Source organism: Myodes glareolus, chromosome 1 (genome assembly GCF_982192425.1).
Source record: "Myodes glareolus chromosome 1, mMyoGla1.1, whole genome shotgun sequence".
NCBI lineage: Eukaryota > Metazoa > Chordata > Mammalia > Rodentia > Cricetidae > Myodes > Myodes glareolus.
This window is the reverse complement of record NC_142026.1, coordinates 130,515,576-130,536,733: the sequence shown is the minus strand read 5'-3', so window position 1 is coordinate 130,536,733 and position 21,158 is coordinate 130,515,576. Positions and strand designations below refer to the sequence as shown.

At 41.0% G+C, this 21,158-nt stretch overlaps 1 protein-coding gene across 6 annotated transcripts in view; it reads left to right on the top strand.

Annotated features, from left to right (window-relative positions):
- Window positions 1-21,158, top strand: part of Ipcef1 (interaction protein for cytohesin exchange factors 1) — a 155,753-nt gene that overhangs the window by 116,078 nt on the left and 18,517 nt on the right. For all 6 annotated transcript variants that reach the window (XM_048420023.3, XM_048420030.3, XM_048420020.3 and 3 more), the window contains one exon: window positions 11,526-11,892. In XM_048420023.3, the coding sequence (XP_048275980.2) occupies window positions 11,526-11,892 (367 nt within the window). The remainder of the gene's footprint in view (window positions 1-11,525; window positions 11,893-21,158) is intronic.

The window sequence follows — 21,158 nt, the reverse complement described above, 5'->3', positions numbered from 1 at the left end:
TTTTGAAAGATAATTTGTAGATCTCATTGTTCAGATTTCTTCAAAGAGTATAAAAGGAACCAACTTCTCAAGTCTCAGAATGTCCTGAGTTACTAAGTGTTTTTAAGAACTATTAATAGCACTAACGCATTCACCACACAGTTTCTTCTTCCAAGTTTAATTTTAAAGGCACTGTCTGATAACCTGCTCTGTTATGCTGATTCACTTCAATTATAAGCCCTCTTCTCATAACCTGGGATCCGTTGATGAGTGGTTCATGTCCTTGCTTGGGGAAGCTTCCTGTTCAAAGAGATGAGCGCAGATGACCATCCTAGGCGGGAGGTCTACTATGGCAGAAGTAGGGAAGGATGGATGAGACCAAGGGAGATGGGGATAGAGAGTGGGCTGTGGCAACCAATAGGCATGGGGATGGTCAGAATGGTCCCACACTGCATAGATCTGAGCTTAGGTCTTCGGAAGCCCTATGAGTCAGCTGGGCGACCCACTGCAAAGGAGTTTCTAACCAGAGAAAACAGAGTCAAGGTCTTATTGGTGAGAAGTGATGCCAAAATGTCACTGGAGCGGGAGCTCATGAACCTAAATGAGACAGGATGTAAAGCCAGGATACCAGTAGCCATCCTATATGGGGCTTGTGGGCCAGCCTAGGCTTTCGATGCTCCATTCTGAGTGATTTGGGGAGCACTTGGAAGATATGAGTGGAAGGGTTGTGATGTCAATTTTGAACTTAAAAGGAGACCCAGGTTGGTATATGGAAGCAGCCCTGTGCATAAGGGAGAAGCACATTTTCACAGAAGGCAGCAAAGTGTGCATTGTTCTGTGGTGTGATGTAGTGGTGGGTTTTCCTGGACAGCTCTCAGGCCCTTCAGGAAGGGAGATGGCAGAGACTTGAGTGTGCTTGAGAAGAGACCACCAAGAGCTGGATCAGATAGGAGAAGGGGGATGAATATTTATAACCCCAGCTTCAGGCAGCTCAGCTCCTAATTCAGAGTATTGTAACAGAAAGGTTCAGGCATCCTTACATCTTGATGCTTTTCAGGAGAACACTTCCTTTTTGTCTCCGAGAATGTTGAAACAAGCCTTCTAAAGCAAACCAAAGCAGCATGAAGTAAAAATAAACCCTGAAAAGAGGCCCACTGGCCAGGGATAGAGGAGGAAGCCGGAAACTGAACAAACAAGGATAATTTTAGAAATATAGATTCATTTTAATAGGCTATGTCTTGAATAGCTGTCTACCAAATGTCACTCAGTCATTCAGTATCTATTCTACAAAGCGGTATAGATGCTTGCAAGTGGGTAATTGTAGGAAGACTTACCAGTGAACGTAGCACATGATTCTGAACCTAGAAAATATATACATGTAAGAAATAGAGATAAGGAAAACCACCTTTCTACTCAGGATATAAGAAATGATAAGCTTTGTGTTTGGAAATTGAACTGATTTTCAAACTTTGCTATAACTTGCCGTTATGTATTTTTGTCTTTTCATTTGACAGTTTCTTTCCACAGCCAGCTAGCATGGCGGCTGTCCCACCATCCCTTCCTGCCTTCTGCTTCCGCTGGCCAACTCCCACCCCCTCATTAGTTCCTGCCTGAGTCATTGGAACCAGAGGCTCTTTCTTTCCCTGCTTCTAGTCTATCTTTCCTTCCAAAAGTCCCCCAAAAGGTGCTTTTAATAAGTCCGATTTGCCTAGAACTCACCATGCTTACCAGGTTGGCTTTGAACTCACAGAGCTCTGCCTACCTCTGCCTTCCAAGTGCTAAGATTAAAGACAGGCACCACCATACCTGGCCGCTTTATTCAAGGGCCACTGAGAGGTCACATTTGTTGCTACTTTCTTGCCACTAATCCCTCCTTCTTCATCAGCTCTGAAAAATGCCTCCTTTGCCCTGAGTCTTCCAAGCTCACCTTCTGCATCTGCAGGGAGAGAGTTTCTTAACCTGTAGGAAGCTCTAGTTGGGACGCCACCCTAGTTCTCATTCATGGAGTCTTTTAGTCTGCTTCAAGCACAAATTCCTCTGCTGAAGCCATTCCCGGCCTTCTAAGCCAGGACAAATTTGTTCTTTTAGTTTTTTGGGTTTTTTCTGTTAATCCCTTTAGCTGACATTCATGTATTCAAAGTAATGGGTTTCACTGTTCTATTTTCTTTCTTTCATTAATATTTTATTTTATTTTTTAAATTCATTTTGCATAGGAACCAGTTTCCCCTCCCTCCCCTCTTCCTCTTTCCTTCAACTCAGCTCCATCTGCTCCTCAGAAAGGGCAAGGCGTCCCATGGGGAGTCAACAAAGTCTGGCACATCCAGTTAAGGCAGGACCAAGACCACACCCCTTCCACCATCAAGCTGAGCAATGCCATTTCACCATATGGAATGGATTCCAAAGAGCCAACTCATGCACTATGGATATAGATCCTGATCCCACTGCCAGGGGTCCCATCACATCAACAGATTAGTCTATAAAACTGTCACCCACATGCAGAGGGCTTAGTTTGGTCCCATGCAGGAGCCCCAGCTGTTGGTCTAGAGTCTGTGAGTTCTTCCAAATTTGGGTCACTGTGTCTGTGAGTTTCCCTGTCATGATCTTGACTCCCCTTGCACATGTAATTCCTCCTCCTTCTCTTTGAGTGGATTCCCACAGCTTGGCCTGGTTTTGGATTTGGATCTCTGCATCTGCTTCTGTCAGTTACTGGATGAAGGTTCTATGATGACACTTAGGGCAGTCACCAATCTGATTACAGGGGAAGGCCAGTTTAGGCGTCCTCTTCACTGTTGCTAGGGTCTTAGTTTGGGTCATCCTTGTGAATGTCAGGTTTCTTTCTCCCTAGCCCCCAAATGGCTCCCTTTATCAAGATATCTCTTTCTTTGCTGTCCCACCTCATCCCTCCCCCAACTTGATCCTGTTCCCTCAAGTCTGTACCCCCGTCCTCTCCATTTACTGTCCCCACCACAAGTTTACCCAGGAGATCTCATCTATTTCCCCTTCCCAGAGTGATCCATGTGTCCCTCTTAGGGTCCTTCTTGTTAATCTATTCTGATCTGGTTATCCTTTGCTTTACATCTCGTATCCACGTATGAGTGAGTACATGCTGTGTTTGTCTTTCTGGGTATGGGTTGCCTCACTCAGAATGATTTCTTTTAGTTCCATCCATTTGCCTGCAAATTTCATGATTTTTTCAATCTGAGTAATATTGCATTGTGTAAATGTATCATATTTTCTTTATCTATTCTTCAGGTGAGGGGCATCTAGGTTTTTTCCAGGTTCTGCCTATTATGAATAATCCTGCTATGAACATAGCTTAGCAAGTGTTCTTGCGGTATAGGTGAGGATCCTTTGGGAATATGTCCAAGAGTGGTATTGCTGGGTCTTGAAGTAGATTGATTCCCACCATACTGATTTCCAAAGTGACTGAATAAGTTTGCACTCCCACCAGCAGTGGAGGAGTGTTCCCTTTACTCCACATCCTCTCAAGCACGAGCTGTCATCAGTGTTTTTGATCTTAGCCATTCTGACAGGTGAAAGATGGTATCTTAGGGTTGTTTTGATTTGCATTTACTTGATGACTAAGAATGTTGAGCAATTCCTTAAAAGTTGAGATTTAAGAAATTTGAGATTTGAGATTTCAGCCATCTGAGATTCTTCTGTTGATAATTATATGTTTAGATCTGTAACCCCCCCCTATATTGGATTATTTGGTATTTTGATGTCTAGTTTCTTGAGGTCTTTATTTATTTTGGAGATCAACCCCATGTCAGATGTAGGGTTACTGAAGACCTTTTCCCATTCTGTAGGCTGTTATTTTATCTTATTTACTGTGTACTTTGCTTTACAGAAGCTATTCAGCTTCGGGAAGTCTCATTTATTAATTGTTGCTCTCAGTGTTTGTGCAGCTAGTGTTTATTTAGAAAGTAGTCTCCTATGCCTCACTGTGGTATTTTCATACATGTATACCATCTACTTTGTTCTTACTCTGAATTCTCTTTGCATTTCTGGAACACTTCTTAAAATGCCTTTTTATGCTGTTACTGTAATTGACCTCGTACTTGGAACTATATATGTCTGTGTTATTTACATAATTACCACATTCATTTAAAAGTACATTTAAAATTTTTATGTGTATGTATGGTTGCCTGAGTGTGTGTATGCACAGCACATGTATGAAGCACCCTATAGAGGCCATATGGGTGCTGGCAACCAAGCCTGGGCTCTCTATTAGAGTAGTTTAAACTCCCAACCTCTGAGCCATCTCTCTAGACCCCAATTCCCAAATTATTTAAGTCAAAGGCCACATTCAATGTGTTTTTTGTTTATTGCTGATGTTTATAAGTGTCGAACTCATGTTTTAGCTTGAGTGCATGGATAGATGGAAAAGTAGGTGGCTATTACGGCTTCATCCATGCTCTCTGAGAATATTTCCTTATGCGCCCCTTTAGAAAATTATGGACCAGGCATGATGGCGCACACCTTTAATCCCAGTACTTAGGAGGCAGAGGCAAGTGGATCTCTATGAGTTCAAGGCCAGCCTGGTCTTCAGAGTTAGTTCCAGGACAGCCAGAGCTACATAATAAAGAGACCCTGTCCCAAGAAAAAAAATTTAAACAGAGATTTAGTTGTATTTTTAATTATGTGTAGGTAGGTTTGTACACATAAGTGGATTACTCTTGCAGACCGGAAGAGGGCATCTGATCTCCTGGAACTGGGTTACAAGAGGTTGTAAGCCACCTGATTTGAGTTTTGGGAACCAAAGTCCATTCCTCTGCAAGATCAATGCTTTCTCTTTCCTGCTGAGTCATTTCTCCAGCATGGGGAAGGGTGTTTCCTCCAGCACCTGGAATGGTCTTCCTCGTGTACCATTCTACATATCCCTTAAGAAGGATAATTTCATCTGACTCTCAGAAAACCATTTTAGTTGTACAGATGAGGAAACCAGGTTCCAAAGAAGTAAACTTGACTTTATTGTAGGTAGAAATGTTCAGATGTTTATATTTTACCAAGGATATTGTTTCAATCTAAGCACAGTGTCTCATACCTGTAACCCCAGCTCTCAGGTACAGAGGCAAGAGCTCTCCAAGATTGGGACCAACTAGGCTACACAGAGAGATCATATCTGAGAAGAGAAAACAAATCGGCAGAAATATATTCCTTCATGTTGTATGGTTCGCCCCCATTGATGCTCCTGCCAGTTGGGTGGCTGATGACATAATGCTTTGTACCTGCCACCTGCTAGGTCTTGTTGAGGACACTGTCCTGCTTCTTTGATCACCAGTGGCATTAAGTGATTTGAGAGGGACAGCAAATCAATAATTCAAACAATTGTATTCAAGTAGTGATAAATATTGTGAAGAAGATAAAACTGCGACGTGCCCAGGAAAGTTGATGAGATTGGGGCAGCTGAACTAGGGTTCTGAGCACATTCTCCCCCGGCCCAAAGGACTGTAGAGCTAAGTAGCATTCTCTTTAAAGTTTCTAGCAATAAAAATATCCTACAAAGAAAATAAGAAAATCTATTTTAGCATTTGAATTCAGTCATGTCAGTCAATTAAAACTATAATCATTATGGCCAGTGAAATATCTCAGTCGGTAAAGGTGCTTGTCACCAAGCTTGATCACCTGAGCTTGATCCCAAAGACTCACATGGGAGGAAGATGGAGCCATTTCCTTCTGAGCCCTGCTCTCTAAGCTCTGTGTGTGTGTGTGTGTGTGTGTGTGTGTGTGTGTGTGTCTACTTAGGCCCACAGAGACACAAATAGGTATGTGTAATACGTAAAAGCTGCAATCATTAGTATGATTTCAATTTTCTCATTGAAAATATTTCTAGCTCAAACATCTAGAAGTGACTTAAATCACCTGCTGTCAACAATTCTCTCACTAAGGGAAGCCATGTTGTTTGAGACTGTCCATGCTCCATGGATCTATCCCTTCTCTAGTAAATCTTTTCTGTCTTGAAGTTAGCGGTTCTAGCCAGCAAGTTGCTGGAGATCCGAGGAAGCTCCTCAATAAGAGACCAAACTACTGTGCTGAGATTTTCTTGACAGAGCTGGTTCTCTGCTCCATCCTTCCCTGGCAGTAATTTATTATCAACTCTGTGTTGGGCACAGATGCAAGAAAAAAATGGAAGTGTAAAAATGACTAAAAACAGCCTGTTCTCAAGTAGCTCACCAAAAAAGACTTAGCAGTCAATCAGCACTGGCAATATAAGTTGTCAAATAAAATGCTATTCATCTGGTATGGTAAAGGAGGCACCAGGTGTTGTACCCTCACAGCCTCATGCTATCGGGGAGACTTCACACAGGACCAGGCTGTGAACTGGCTTTGAAGGAGCGAGGCTTTAGTCAGAAAGAGGTGGGGAGGAGAGAAGGGGACCTATACCCTGACACCTCCATTTCCTTTGCTGTTTTGTGAGTTTATGATAAAGACAGTTCACAGAAAGCAAGGATTCTATAGTTATAGAATCTTAGAAATAATAAACCATGTTTTATTATTTGACACTATGTCATTTACAAAAAAAAATAGTCCCAGATAGAATCTTCTGAAATGAACCCCAGTTCAATTTGTTCCACATGACTTACTTTCTAGTTCATTGATCTCCAGCATCTAACACCCTTGCCTTTTTTTCCCTCCTCATTTTTTCCACTTTCCCTAATTATTTTTATTTTTTTCCTTTCTACTTCATTAGTCACTTTCATTTTCTTTTTATTTTTAAAATAAAGTCCAGTGCAGGGGAGATGGCTCTGTTGGTAAAGAGCTTGGTTTGTAAGCATAAGGGCCTGAGTCTGATCCTCAGAATCCATTTAAAAATCCTGGTGTAGCCGTGGTGGCACATGCCTTGTGCCACTTGGGAGGCACACAGGCAGGTGTCCGTGAGTTCGAAGCCAGCCTGGTCTACAAATTGAGTTTCAGGACAGGTTCCAAAGCTAAGAAGAACGCTGTTCTGAAAAACAAACAAACAAACAAGCAAAAAACCCAACAAAATAAAAAATAATAATTCTGATGTGGCAATGTGTTTATAATCCTGGCACTGGGAAGGCAGAGATGGGGATTATCCCAGGGACTCCTGGGCAGCCAATCTAGCCTCATTAGCTAACTATAGCCCCGGGACAATGGCAGATCTTGTCTCTAAAAACAAGGTGGTCTGTGTTTGTGGGAAAGATACTAGAGGTCATCAGCCAGTGCCCACCAGCACACACACACACACACACACACACACACACACACACACACACACACACAGAGGGACTGAAAAGAAAAAGATAAGTAAGAAATCAATTAAGAAATTAATTCTACAAATGTTATGTGGTGTCTTGAGAACATGGATTAAGAGCATTTTTGCTATATAACAACCAATAAGAAAATATACTTCACAGATATGACCAACGCTTAGTTAAGAAGACCTTCCCTAGTCCTTTAAGAAAAGTTTGGAGGATCAATAAATACAGACAGTATAGCTCCTACTGAGTATACAGTCTCTTTCACAAATATCCCATTTTCTCTAACCCAATTAAAGCCCCATGGCAGGAGTGACAGAACTCGAGCTCTGTCTCTGTAACAAAAGCAAGTTTGACCAGAATAATTTACAATAGAAGACTGCCAGGATTCGAGCAGCATGTGTGTTTTTGTTAACTTTTGTAGATCCATCTAATGAGTAAGATATCCTTGCATTTATTTGGATACTGTGGAGCCTGTATATTCCTCTCCTGGAGAACTAGAACTTACAGATCTTGGATCTCTTAGTTTTAATTGATCTAGCTGACTTCAAGTGTCAAGCTATTTGACAGTTTGGTGAATGAAGCATTTTCATGCCTAGGGTCATTTCCTATCTTACTAGGCATGTTAGTGCCATGCTAATATTCAAAGTAGGTTTGTTTCTGGGCTGAAGAGATGGATCCATGGCTAACATGTTTGCCATGAAAGTATGAAGACAAGAGTTTAGCTCCCAGATCCCGAGTAAATGCTGCGTGGTCCTGGTGACTTGCTTGTAATTCCAGCTTTAGAAGGTGGAGACTGGTCATGTAATGGGGATTGACTGAGAGACCCTGTCTCAAAGATAAGGTGGAGGAGTGATTGAGGTAGATCCCAACATCACCCTCGGGCTCCCAGAAGGAGTACATGTGGAAACATACATTACACGCATGTACAACACATACATATGAAAATGGGATTTAGTAGGTTTATTGATCATTTCACAGCCTATATTCACTTAGCATCCAAGAAGACACATGTTAGTTAATTTCAGATTTTCCCATTAAAAGTTCAGAGCACAGGGACTTTAAAATTCATAGTGATGTATTGAGTTTGCACATAGGTAAGCATTCTGAGTTGGGTTGCCATGTTTCTGAGGTTTTGAAGAGAATTCAAATGTTTTCTTCAGTTTTCTATTTTTAATAATCTCCACCATGCCCTTTCTTAATTAACACAATTAATCAAAAAGATGATGACATAAAATTGAACCATAAACTCCCTTCTCAGTCTTATGCCATGGGAGATACAGGCTAACCCAGAGAACAATGAGTCTACATGTTTGGATTTTTTTTCTGATGAATCATGTTAAAAATGGAAGATGTTTCTAGATCTTTCATTTGATATGAACTGCACTCAAAATCTTAAACTTCCCTGAAATAAAGGCTTACGTATTTTACCATTTGTCAAAATTCTCAAAATATTGCAACATTGAAATGTAACTCATATAAAATCTCAGCATAAATAATGTTTGCCTCAAAAAAAGTCCTTATTGGTGTCATGGCCTTGGACTATGTCTGTGGTCCTTCAAGGTCCAACTTGCTCTTGGAGAATATGCTAGGAAGCTGCTGTCAGAGGATCCCCAATAAACCTGCCTGTTACCATCAGTGGGGCAGCCTTGGCTTCGCTCACACAAATTCAGAGGCTATTAATATATTCTTTTTCTTTTTTTAATAGATTTTTATTGAGCTATACATTTTTCTCTGCTCCCCTCCCTTCCTCTCCCTTCCCCTTCAACCCTCCCCCATAATCCCCATACTCTCAATTTACTCAGGAGATCTTGTCCTTTTCTACTTCCCATGTAGATTAGTTCCATGTATGTCTCTTAGGGTCTTCATTGTTGTCTAGGTTCTCTGGGATTGTGAATTATAGTCTGGTTTTCTTTGCTTTATGTCTAAAATCCACTTTTGAGTGAGTACATATGATAATTGTCTTTCTGGGTCTGGGATATCTCACTCAATATGATGTTTTCTAGAGCCACACATTTGCCTGCAAATTTCAAGATGTCATTATTTTTTTCTGCTGTGTAGTACTCCAGTGTGTGAATATACCACATTTTCTTTATACATTCTTTGGTCAGAGGGCATTTAAGTTGTTTCCAGGTTCTTGATATGACAAACAATGCTGCTATGAACATAGTTGAGCACAGGTCCTTGTGGTATGATTGAGCATCCTTTGGGTATATACCCAAAAGTGGTATTGCTAGATCTTGAGGAAGGTTGCTTTCTAATTTTCTGAGAAATTGTCATGATGATATCCAAAAAGGTTGTACCAATTTGCACTCCTACCAGCAACGGAGGAGTGTTCCCTTTACCCCATATCCTCTCCAGCATAAGTTGTCATCAGTGTTTTGATCTTGGCTATTCTTACAGATATAAGATGGAAGCTCAGAGTTGTTTTGATTTGCATTTCTCTGATGGCTAAGAATGTTGAACATTTCTTTAAGTGTCTTTCATCCATTTATATTCTTCTGTTAAGAGTTCTCTGTTTAGGTCTGTACTCTTTTTTTATTGGATTATTTGTTCTTTTGATGACAAATTTCTTGAGTTCTTTGTATATTTTGGAGATCAGACATCTGTCTGATGTGGGGTTGGTGAAGATCTTTTCCCATTTTGTAGGCTGCCATTTTGTCTTGTTGACCGCGTCCTTTATTTTACAGAAGCTTTTCAGTTTCAGGAGGTCCCATTTGTTAATTGTTTATCTCAGTGTTTGTGCTACTGGGGTTATATATTTAGGAAGTGGTCTCCTGTACCAATGTGTTCAAGTGTACTTCCCACTTTCTCTTATATAAGTTTCAGTGTGGTTGGTTTTATATTGAGAACTTTGATCCATTTGGACTTGAGTTTTGTGCATGGTGATAGACATGAATCTATTTTCATTCTTGTACTTTCTGATATCCAGTTAAGCCACCATCATTTGTTAAATGTTCTTTCTTTTTTCCATTTTATATTTTTTGCTTCTTTGTCAAAAATCAGGTATTCATAAGTGTGTGGATTAATAGCTAGGTCTTCACTTCAGTTCTATTGGTCCTCCTGTCTGTTTCTATGCCAATACCAGGCTATTTTCAGTACTGTAGCTCTGTAGTAGAGTTTGAAGTCAGGGATTGTGATGAGAGGCTATTAATATATTCTTGTCTCACTCAGTGAAACTATGTTAAAATTTGAAAGTGATTGGGCCTGGCAAGATAGCTCCATAGGTGAGAATGTGGTGTAGGAGGTTCTTCTGTTTGTGTGTTGCTTTCAATGGTTGAATAAAGAGACTGCCTTGGCCTTTTGATAGGGCAGCCCTTAGGTGGTGGAGTAGACAGAACAGAATGCTGGGAAGAAGGGAAGTGTGGCAGACGCAATGATTTTCCTGTTTGAGACTGATGCTGGTTAGAACCTTTCCCGGTAAGCCACGACCTTGTGGTGCTACACAAATTACTAGATATGGGTTAAAGCAAGATGTGAGAGTTAGCCAAGAAGAGGCTAGATATAATGGGCCGGGCAGTAATTTAATTAGTACAATTTCTGTGTGGTTGTTTTGGGGGTTAAGCTAGCTGGGCAGGATGAAAAGCAGGCCCGCTCCTCCTCATACTACAAGGATGCTTGCTGGTAAGCCTGATGATCTGAGTTCCATACATGGAAGCTACACAGTGGAAGAAGGGAATGGAGTCCTCTGACCTCTAACACATGCTGTGGCATCTGGTCTCCCCGTCAGTCATAAAATAATAGCATGGAAAATTGTAATTAATTTTTTTTATGCCATTAATATTTAGGCTTTTTAAGCCTGGATAGCTATGGATGGATAGCTAAGGAGTGTGCTAAGGAGTAGGTAAAGGTTACTCAGAAGTCTCATACCTGGTATGAAGTATTCTACTGGGCCACACCCCAGACCTCTGTTTTCTATCTATCAATTGCCTTCCTAGGTTGATTTTGCTCATTTCATTGTGAATTCAAGAAGAGACGACAAGATATCATTCTACCATAAGCATTCTAAAAACATTGCTGTAAGAGAGCCTTTAAATGGTTGGAGAGGCTCAAGTTTTTGAGTCAAAATTTTTGATATGGAGATTTTTCAGATCTTATTTGGCAAACTCAAAATTACCCAGATCAGTTCTAGAGAATGGTCCCTGGTGGCTGCCATACAATAATAAATATCATACAATTGTCCGTTGACTTTTTTTTTTATTCCTGGTCACTTTTTCAAATAATTCTGGGAGAATTTTAATAAAAACAAAGTGAAGAGAATGATGATTTATTCACAATGCTTCCCCTCCTCTTCTTCCTCCCGATTTTATTTGTGGAAAACAGGTTGCGCGGCGGGCGTCGTCTTCTTCACCTAAACTGAGAGAATCCTCGTGCTCTTTCTCTTCTCTGGAGACTGCAGCAAAGGCACCCAGCCGGGTTTCTTCCTCGGGATCTAAAGAAAGACAGTCCTGGCTCGACATAGTCAACAACGCGCCTGCTGCTGAAGATGTGGGGCATCCCCTGACACTTACTGTACAGGTTCACACACCTTCAGAGGCAAGCAATTGCCCGGCCCCAGACAACAGCTCCGTCACTTCTGAAAGTGGTTTTTTGAACTCTTTATCTAGCGATGACACTTCTTCCTTGAGCAACAATCAAAACCATCTGACAGTTCCAGACAGAGCTGCCGGCTCAAGGATTGTGGATAGAGGTAAACCAGGACACTGCTTGCCCTTCTTTACATGGTGAATATTTGTTGGGAGTATTAGAGAACTCTGATATAAATTTGTAACTAAAATGTTTAAACACATGAATGGTGGTTTGATAATTAGTCACATGGGGCTTAGCCTCCAGCTCCTTTTGTAGAGTTTGCCTGTGGCAGCTCCTGTTGCTAGGTCATGAATTACCTGCTATCAGGTCAGTAACCAAATGCTTTAGACCGGTGGTCCTCAACCTTCCTAATGTTCCTATCCTTTAATACAGTTCTATATGTTGTGGAGATTTCAGCCATAAAGTTTTTCTCATTGTGGCTTCACAACTGTAATTTTGCTACTGTTATGAATCATAATGGAAACATCTGTGCTTTCCAGTGCCTTAGGCGACCCCTGTGAAAGGGTCCTTTGACCCACAAAGGGGTCATGACTCACAGGTTGAGAAGCATTGCTTTAGACTATGAGGCAGGTAGGTATGTGACCATAATGTAACACTTTTCCATCAATTTGAGAATGATTTTCTCCTTTTTTGTTGGTTTTGCGCTCTGCAGGTTTGTGGTAATTAAGCCCCAGTGATCTGTGGGATGGATTTATAATGCTTGGATATTGTCAAATGGGTTTGGAGCAGCCATTGCAGAGGGCCAATGAGTTGTTTCCTAAAAGTTTCTGTGTGGTTAATAGAAGGCAAAATCTGCATTTTGGAGGGCAATACCTTAATACAAAGGAGGCAGCAGCTTTTATTCCTGGACAGCAACTTCCTCTTAACAAAGGAAATGTCTGTGTGTATAAATCAACAATGTTTCTTTAAATACTCTGTGATAATGCTCATATTTGATTCATGACATTTGTGACAAGTCTTTTCTAATCATGCCTCATTCATTCTGGTGTAAAACAAGTTTATCTGGTATGTCTGTGAGCCAGTGGAGAATGATGGATTTGTGCCATAAGTTTTCAGTGTACTGCTGAAAGTTAGCTTGCTAAATTCCGGCACAAAGTTTCAGGAATTGCCCAATGATATGAATGACAGCTCTTTCTCCCCTACTCTAAGGAGGGAGGTTGTCCTTAAGTTCTCGAGTTTGGGGGCTAAAGAGATGACTCAGTAGTTTAGAGCACTTGTTCTTCTTTTGGGACCAGAGTTCAGTTCCTAGCACCCATTTGGTGGCTCACAATCACCTGCACCTCCAGCCCAAGGGGATCTTATATCCTCCTCTGGCATCCATGCACATACACACACACACACACACACACACACACACACACACACACACACACACACACACACAGAGAGAGAGAGAGAGAGAGAGAGAGAGAGAGAAAGACATGAATAGATAATGCAATCCATTCTTTAATGAAGTATCAATTTTTCAGATATACTCTACTAAAATAATTTTTCAAAGAGAATAATTTAGGCCAGGGATCACAGCTGTAGTCCAGGGTGTAAGCATGTGTGTGTTGTTTTAATATATGTGAATTTGAACATCCTGGCACGTAGCTCATTCTCAAAGTCCCCCCAGCTGTCATTGTTCTCTAGAGCTCTTTCTGTGGGTGCTTTACATTGAATAGTATTTTATGTTCATAACTCCAATATCGGCCAACTACTCACTTTTCATTAGAAAACCTCCACTGAAGAATGAAGTGACTGGCAAGCCAAACAGTTTCTAGAGGTGGGCGAGTAGGTAGGATGGGTAAGAGACAGGAAGCATTACCATCGAAGAATAAGGCAGAGATGAGGACTGTTCTATGAGGGATGGAAGGAGTGTGTTCCGTCTGGCCACAAATACGTGAAGGGATGGTGTGCAAACAAAGTCCTGGACGTGTTTCTCCCCAAGATGATACAACTGAAGCCAGCAGGATAATCAAATGGGAGGTGTAAACGTGAATTAAGAAACATTTTTTTTTGAAGTTATGAGCTGTTCAAGTTAAGGTGACTTGTACCTGTGTGTCCTCATCATTTGAAGATGGCCATTTTCATTGAGAGTAGAGTGTGTATTATGTAGTGATAGTATTTTTGTTCTTGTGACAACATAAGGAATGTCCAAGTATTGATCTTAAGTGACCTTCGGTTTGGTGCTTACAAGGTGCAGATATGGCTTTGCACACATCCAAGAATATATGGACAGCACAAATTAGATTAAAGGCTTGTTTGTTTGTTTTTAAAGGACATGAAATTGGGAGGGTAGGGAATGAGGATTTGGAGCTTGGAAGAGCTGTGGAAGAGGAAGTGAATATGATCAAAACATGGTACAAAGCTCTCATAAAAAATAAACCAATGAAAATAGCTGTAAAAAAGAAGACACTGATGTAAAGAATGGGGAACCAATCTAACTATTGTTTCCCCTTTAAGAACTTACCTACTCATTTGATTAGAAGGAGAAGTAAAAAGAAAAGGAGGGGTTGGTAAGATAACTCAGCAGGTAAAGCACTTGCTACATAAGCCTAATTATCCAAGTTTAAGCCCCTGGCCAAACATAAAGGTAGAAGAAAAGAGTTGACTCTAAAAAGTTGTTCTTTTAATCTGCACATATATTGTGGCACATATGTGCACAGCACACCTCCTATGTATGCAATAATAATAAATAAATAAGTTTAAAAAGAGGTAGAAATAGCCCTCTCCTCTTTGTGACAATCAAGACTTCCAAAACATCAGAGATGCTAAAATTCCATTTACATTCTTTCCCAAGAGATAACCCTACAGGTTGAGTTTCCCTTTAGGATTAACAAACAGAGTCATGAGAAGATGCTTGTGTTTCTCATCCCTGCCTAAGTGGCATCCTGGGAATTCATGTGCTGAGAAATCCAGCTGGGAGCTAACAGCTCTTTTAATCTAAGAATAAAGAGACCTGGTAGTAATCAGTTTTGAATTACACACAGAATGACCAACAAAATCTAGGTGATTTTTCAAACAGCTTGATGGAAAGGTGTTTCTCCTGGTAGAGAGGAAGAGAAAATGAAGGTATTTTCCCTCACTAGTTTGATGGCAGTTGCCATATGTTAGAGAATTCTTGCTGCTGATTTTCTCCTGCTGTTGGGGATTTGGTTTCATTCCCAGAAGAGCTGAACCACATCAAGTCGTCTCCATGGAAACGGCAGCCCAATCTTCCCTTGTGATTGCTGTGACTTGATGTTGAGTAATCAAATTGGGTGTTGCGCGTGTATGTGTTTGCCCGTTGGAGAAGAAGGTAGCTTTTTTGTGTGACTTCGAAAAATTGTTGTTTTAACTTTCCAATAGAGAAGTCTCTGAAATTCCAGTGTCTAAAATGCTATGCTGAGTAAAACGGTTTGAGAGCAGGCTTGAAGTTTCAGTGCCATCCATGAGAGGAGTTAAAGTTTTAGAAGACTAGGACCTAGTCTTGAGACACATTTTCCAGGAAAGAGGAAAATTTTTTTCTTTTTATCCTAGAAAAGAATCTTAAAGGTTAATAACCGAGTTCTGAAAAGAGCAGACAGCGTGTATTATAGCCTTTCTTTTATCTAGACAATGGAAGAAATATTTTGCAGTTGGTATGCAATTAAAATTGTGGTTGCTAGAATCTTATTCTGAATTCAGATATCCTTTTAGACTTGTCTCTCTGTAGTGTAAGCCATTAGAAACAGGGGAGGGGATGCTAATGACATGGGCTTGCCTTTCTCTACTGCAGCTTTCAGATTGCAATGACTCTAGGGATTCTCCACCAAACCGTTCAACAAAGCATAGCTGGAGAAGAGGTGGTGGGGTTAATGGCATGCTCATCTCATCTCTGTTTTCCTGTGGGCTCTTCCTTTCTTTGGGCAATGACTCTTTGACCATTGCTGTGAAATGTAAGATTTACAAGTCGATTAAAAAGAAACTAAGTCTGCTACAGAACTCAACTCAATTTGGCATTGCCGTTATTATTACGAAGATGGTTCTAACGTGTACTCATGTACTAACACAACTCTAAAGTGTAAAGATGAGTGTGCTAAAACTCCTTCACATCTGGTGGGGTGAGTGGGAGGATAAGACATGATTAACAAAAGAAAGCCAGGCAGAAAAGTGTCACAGAGGAGATACACAGGGCTTTACCAAAGTAGGTACACAAAATACCATCCCACCCAAGGGAGTCCTGTGCATGGAGGTGGGACATGGGGAAGGAAGGTAGGAAGGAAATTGGGTCGATATTGAATGATGGGCGAGGCATCATTATTCAAAAGATAATGCATTTGTAACTGAGGTTATGATATATAGGGACCTGTAGTTTCGAACGCTCCTGTAGTCTTAGACCATAGGTTTTTATAGGATAAAGGGAAGCCGGAACTAAGAGGGTTAGGAAGCCTCTGAGGTGCTCAGGGTAAAGGTAGAGACTGGAAACAAAGGAGAGATGGAGGAGTCTGTGTCCTGCCTCATCTCAGTCACTGTGTGCTCAGAATTTCATTTAGTTCAGAGAGTATTTCCCAGTGATCCTATTTTGGAGTAGAATGAGAAATGATTTTAACATGGTGATAAATATTTACTAATAGGAACAGCTTGTATATGTGACAGTAGGTTGTCATGGCTTAGATCTCAGGCATGGATGGCTGACTCACTATGTCTTTCATTGCTCCCAGTTAAGCGCCAAAGATCTCTCTCAATTACCATAAAATAAACTGACCAGGTCATTCCTGGTACTTATATTTTGGTCACCCTTTTATCCCGTCTTAGTTCTATACTTTCTACTGGGCCTGAGGAAGTAGGAGTGGGAGGCTGTGCCAACTCACTGGAGCAGGAGTTCTGGAGCTGGTGACAAGTGGAATCCAGATTCCAGAAGTAGGAATGGGTGACAGCTGAGAAGAAGCAGAAGCCAGAGTTAGAGGTTGTAACTCATGCTGGAAGACGGGCATGCACAGCAGAAAACACATATTCGGCGAAGGCGCAGGAGAATGCTCCGTGTTGAGAAGGGCATTTTCAGAAGAAGGTTTTTATGTAAACATATCCATGAATTGAAAAAGCGTGTTAAGAGAAGTCTGCTCTGGGGGCCAGCTACACCAGATACATACACCCATGCACAAGGTTGTGACTCCTCAGATTACAACACTCAGTTTGTTCTCGGGAGAAGAGAGGCCCCTGATGTGTGTCATGTTGGAAACTCCTCTGAAGGCCCTGCACCAGATTGTGCTTTATTAACCACTCTTCAGCATTTCCTCTTTTCTGTGTGTAGAGTTTAGAAGAACACACTGAAAGGAAAGTCACGGGACATTTTGCTATCTGATGGTCGAGTCATTTCTGAGTTCACCGTTAGACTATCAATTATGCAGAAGTTCATATTGGCTCATTGTAAGGTCTAGTGGGTGGATTTGAGAATCACCACAATGGCCTTCAGTCATTTCCATTCCTGTCTTATAACTCCTTTCTGTTTATAGATACATGTTTGGTTTTTCTAGTTCTTTCCATGTCTGTCTGCACATTTCGATCTTTAGTGCTTCTTTATGGAGGATAATTTGTTTTGGTGAAAAGCGTCATTTGCATGGGCTAACATCACACGCAGACTCACACACACACACACAGTAGCCACCATCCTAGCTTTCCTCTTCACCGTTGCTGCAATTTGTTCCTTTCCATTGCTTTCTAGCACTCTATTGTTTGAAAACACCACGAGAAGCCTTCTCTGTCGGTGAACATGTTTCTCACAGCTTTGGGCTACTGCGTGAAATGTTGATGGAAGCAAACACTTCAAGTTCACAGGCTTCGCTTTTAAACAAGGCTGAACTTGTGAAGAACCTGCGCAGTAAGCACACTCTCCTCCCTGCCCCATTGTCTAATATTTCACATGCGTGTGGTTCACTTCTCACAGCCTGAAACAGATATGGAGATATTCATGTGAGTACCCTACACTCCATCTCAAATTCATGACCTCTTCCCCTTTAGTTATTATTGTTACACTTTACATATACACACATATGTACATACATAGCATGAAAATACACACACACACTTACACACACACACACACACACACACACACACACACGCTTATATACAACCTACTGAATCCCTAGAGAAAATAGATTCTTTTTACCTTAGCAGCTATTGACTGTCTTCATCTATGGGTAGGGCCTTAAGACATCCATGTTGGCATGTCAATTGGTGTCATTTGTGCAAATCTTGTTTAGGCAACTGTGTTGTTAAGATTTCATGACTGCAGTTCCCTCCCCTATGTAAAGGACACTGTCTTGCCATAGACATCTTGGATCTCTTATACTTGCAATCTTTGTCTTCCTTTTCTGGAGTGTGCTTTGGGCCTCTGGCATGGGGGTTGCATTGTAGATGTATCCACTGGGGTTGTGCACCCCACAGAAATACATATACGTTCTTATGAATTGAAGCCTGTAGTTGAGAGTTCACTTTTTGCTGTGTGCTGTGTGCTGTGTGCTGATGAAGCTGTGTGCATCTGATGATATGTGATGTTGTGTTTCCCCACAACAGTCTCACAAAAGTCTGCCATATTAGGTGTCCCCTAGGCTTCTTCTCTGCCTACTCCTCTCCAAGCATCAGACAACTACTAATCTTTTGGGGGTTGCTTTTAGTTTTATGGAAACAGTGTCTCACATTATAGCCCAGGCTTTTGTGAAACTCACTAGGTGGTCCAGTCAGCCTCAAACTTGTGTAAATCCTGCTGTCTCAGCTTCCAAGAATGCTAGGATTACAGGCATGTGCCACAATTCCTGGCCAATCTTTTTGCTATCTCTTTGGTGTTATCTTTTCTGATGTCATGTGTTTAAAGCAAATAGAGATGTGGCCTTTTCAGATGGACATTTTTTCACATCTGGTATAAAAGCTTAAGATTTTCCCATGTCTTTCCATGGCTTGATGCATTTATTTTATTTTATTTTTGGTTTTTTGAGACAGGGTTTCTCTGTAGCTTTGGAACCTGTCCTGGAACTAACTCTTGTAGACCAGGCTGGCCTTGAGCTCACAGAGATCTACCTGCCTCTGCCTCCTGAGTGCAGGGATTAAAGGCATGTGTCACCACCGCCCGGCACGATGCATATTTTTTAAACAATTACTGAACAATATTACATTGGGTAGATTGATCTCATTTTGTCTGTTCAACTATGAATGACCTCAGAGCTATTTCTAAGTTTTCAGAATGAGAGTTAAGCCTTCAGGTGGCCCCCGTATGCAGCTGTGTATAGCTGCAAGTTGCCAGCTCCTCTGGGTAAACACCAAGGTGGGCCATTGCTGAGTTGTATAAGAATGCAGTTAACTCTGTAGGAAATGATAGGCTGTTGTGCAGCATCTCTGATGTTCTATACTCCTACTAGCAGTGGATTAGAGTTCTCATTGTTTCTTAGGCTCAGTACGATTTGCTGTTGTCAGGCGTCATGGTTTGGATAACTTTTTTTTTTTTTTCTCCAGAAAACTATGTGGTAAAGCTTAGTCTCCAGCCTGTGACAATACTGTGAGGTGTGGAACATTGGAGATGAGGGCAGCTGGTGGGAGGAAATTGCTTACTGGGGGCCTATAGCACCTTAAAGGGACTTTTGGCTAATACCACTTTTACACCTTAAATAAGAAACCCCTTCGTATACTGATTTTATGTGTTGGCGATGTTTGTATGTGGTCTTATTATTCTAGTTCTCTCTCTCTCTCTCTCTCTCCTCTCTCTTTCTCTGTCTCTGTCCTTCCTTCCCTCTCTCTTTTATAGTTTATCTGTTTTATTACATCTTGTAATAAAATTTTATGATTTCTAGTCTTCTCTATAGAAGATCTATTTTGTTAATTTCTACAAGTTATATTTTAAATGCTACTTTAAGATATGTATTTATTTTATTTGTAACATTTCCTCACTGGTGTGTGTGTGTGTGTGTGTGTGTGTGTGTATATATATATATATATATATATATATATATATATACGATTAAGCTTTTGGTTTCCCGTGCTCATGTGTTATCCTGCTAATGTCTGAACCCAGAGCCTTTCATATTCTAACCAAGTGGCTGTCACTGAACCACACTCATCCATGATTGTGTAAGTGCATTTGAAATGAAGTATATTTGTAAAAATTTTAACTTTTTATTTAACTCTCATATATATTTATGTCTTTATATATCACATACATTTATATCTTATATTAATATTTTCTTATATTAATTAGTATATGTATATTTTATTATATAAATACACACACACACACACACATATATATATATATGTATATTCATGCCTCTATGAATGATGACAGTTTTGCTCTTTTATCTCCAGACAGTATATGTCTTATTTATTCTTCATGTTTTGGGACGGCTATGCAGCCCATATGTCTATGAATGGTATAACGGGCACTTTGTAGTGTGGTTGGTACCATAAACAATGTTTCTCCATCACCACAAACTTAGAGAGGGATTTTTATTTTCACTTCCTCTTTATGAATGAAGAAAGCAGAATTTAAGATGATACGATAAATTGCTTCAAATAGTAATGTAAGTATTTAAGGTGGGAATCCCCCCAGGAAATATAGTTCTGCTTCAGTCTTGTTCTGAGCTCTGGGGTGTTCCCAGCAGTGTTTAGACTGCATAGGACCCCAGGACCTTTGGAAGAAATGAAAGCTTGGAAGCTACAGGATGAAGGAAGAAAGGCGTTAGTGTGTCTAGCTAGACAGACAAAGGGTTAGGAAGAGGTGTAATCAGGAACTTGATTCTCTGTCTGTAAAAAGCACCTGAAATATTCTGGATCAAAATACCAAGCCAATCTGAAACAATTTTATGTTCATATTTATTGAGACATTACATGCTGTACCACCCAAACAAATGAGCTCCTACACCACATGACTACTGTGGACAGGCATTCGGGGCTTGGGGCTGAGTGGTGACACCTGGGGCCTGCTGCAATCCAGACTTTTATGTTTGGGCCTGAACGTTGGGAGTATTCTCCGACATTTGAAAGGGGTCTGTCTACATCTTCCCGTGTGGGAATAAGCACAGTGGGAATAAACACTAGAAACTTGAGCATCCGCGTCCATCCCAGGGCTGCACCTGTGGGGAGGCCTGTGCCACTGCCCCCAGCTTATGTTATCAGGTGTGTACCCCCATGGCTCTCCTTTCTACATGGTCTCAGGACCGATCTCAGGTCCTCTCGCTTGTGAGACAGACTCTTTGCTTACCGAGTCACTTGCTCAGCACTCTCGTTCCTATTTCTAACCACTCACGCCTCTATTGTATTCATATCTCCTGCTCACACACACAGGCTGTGTACACAACTCTCCCGACGCAGAATAGAAGGGCGTCCATTATCTGTCTAGTTCAGACTGAGGGGTCCTACGTCTCTGGTCATCCT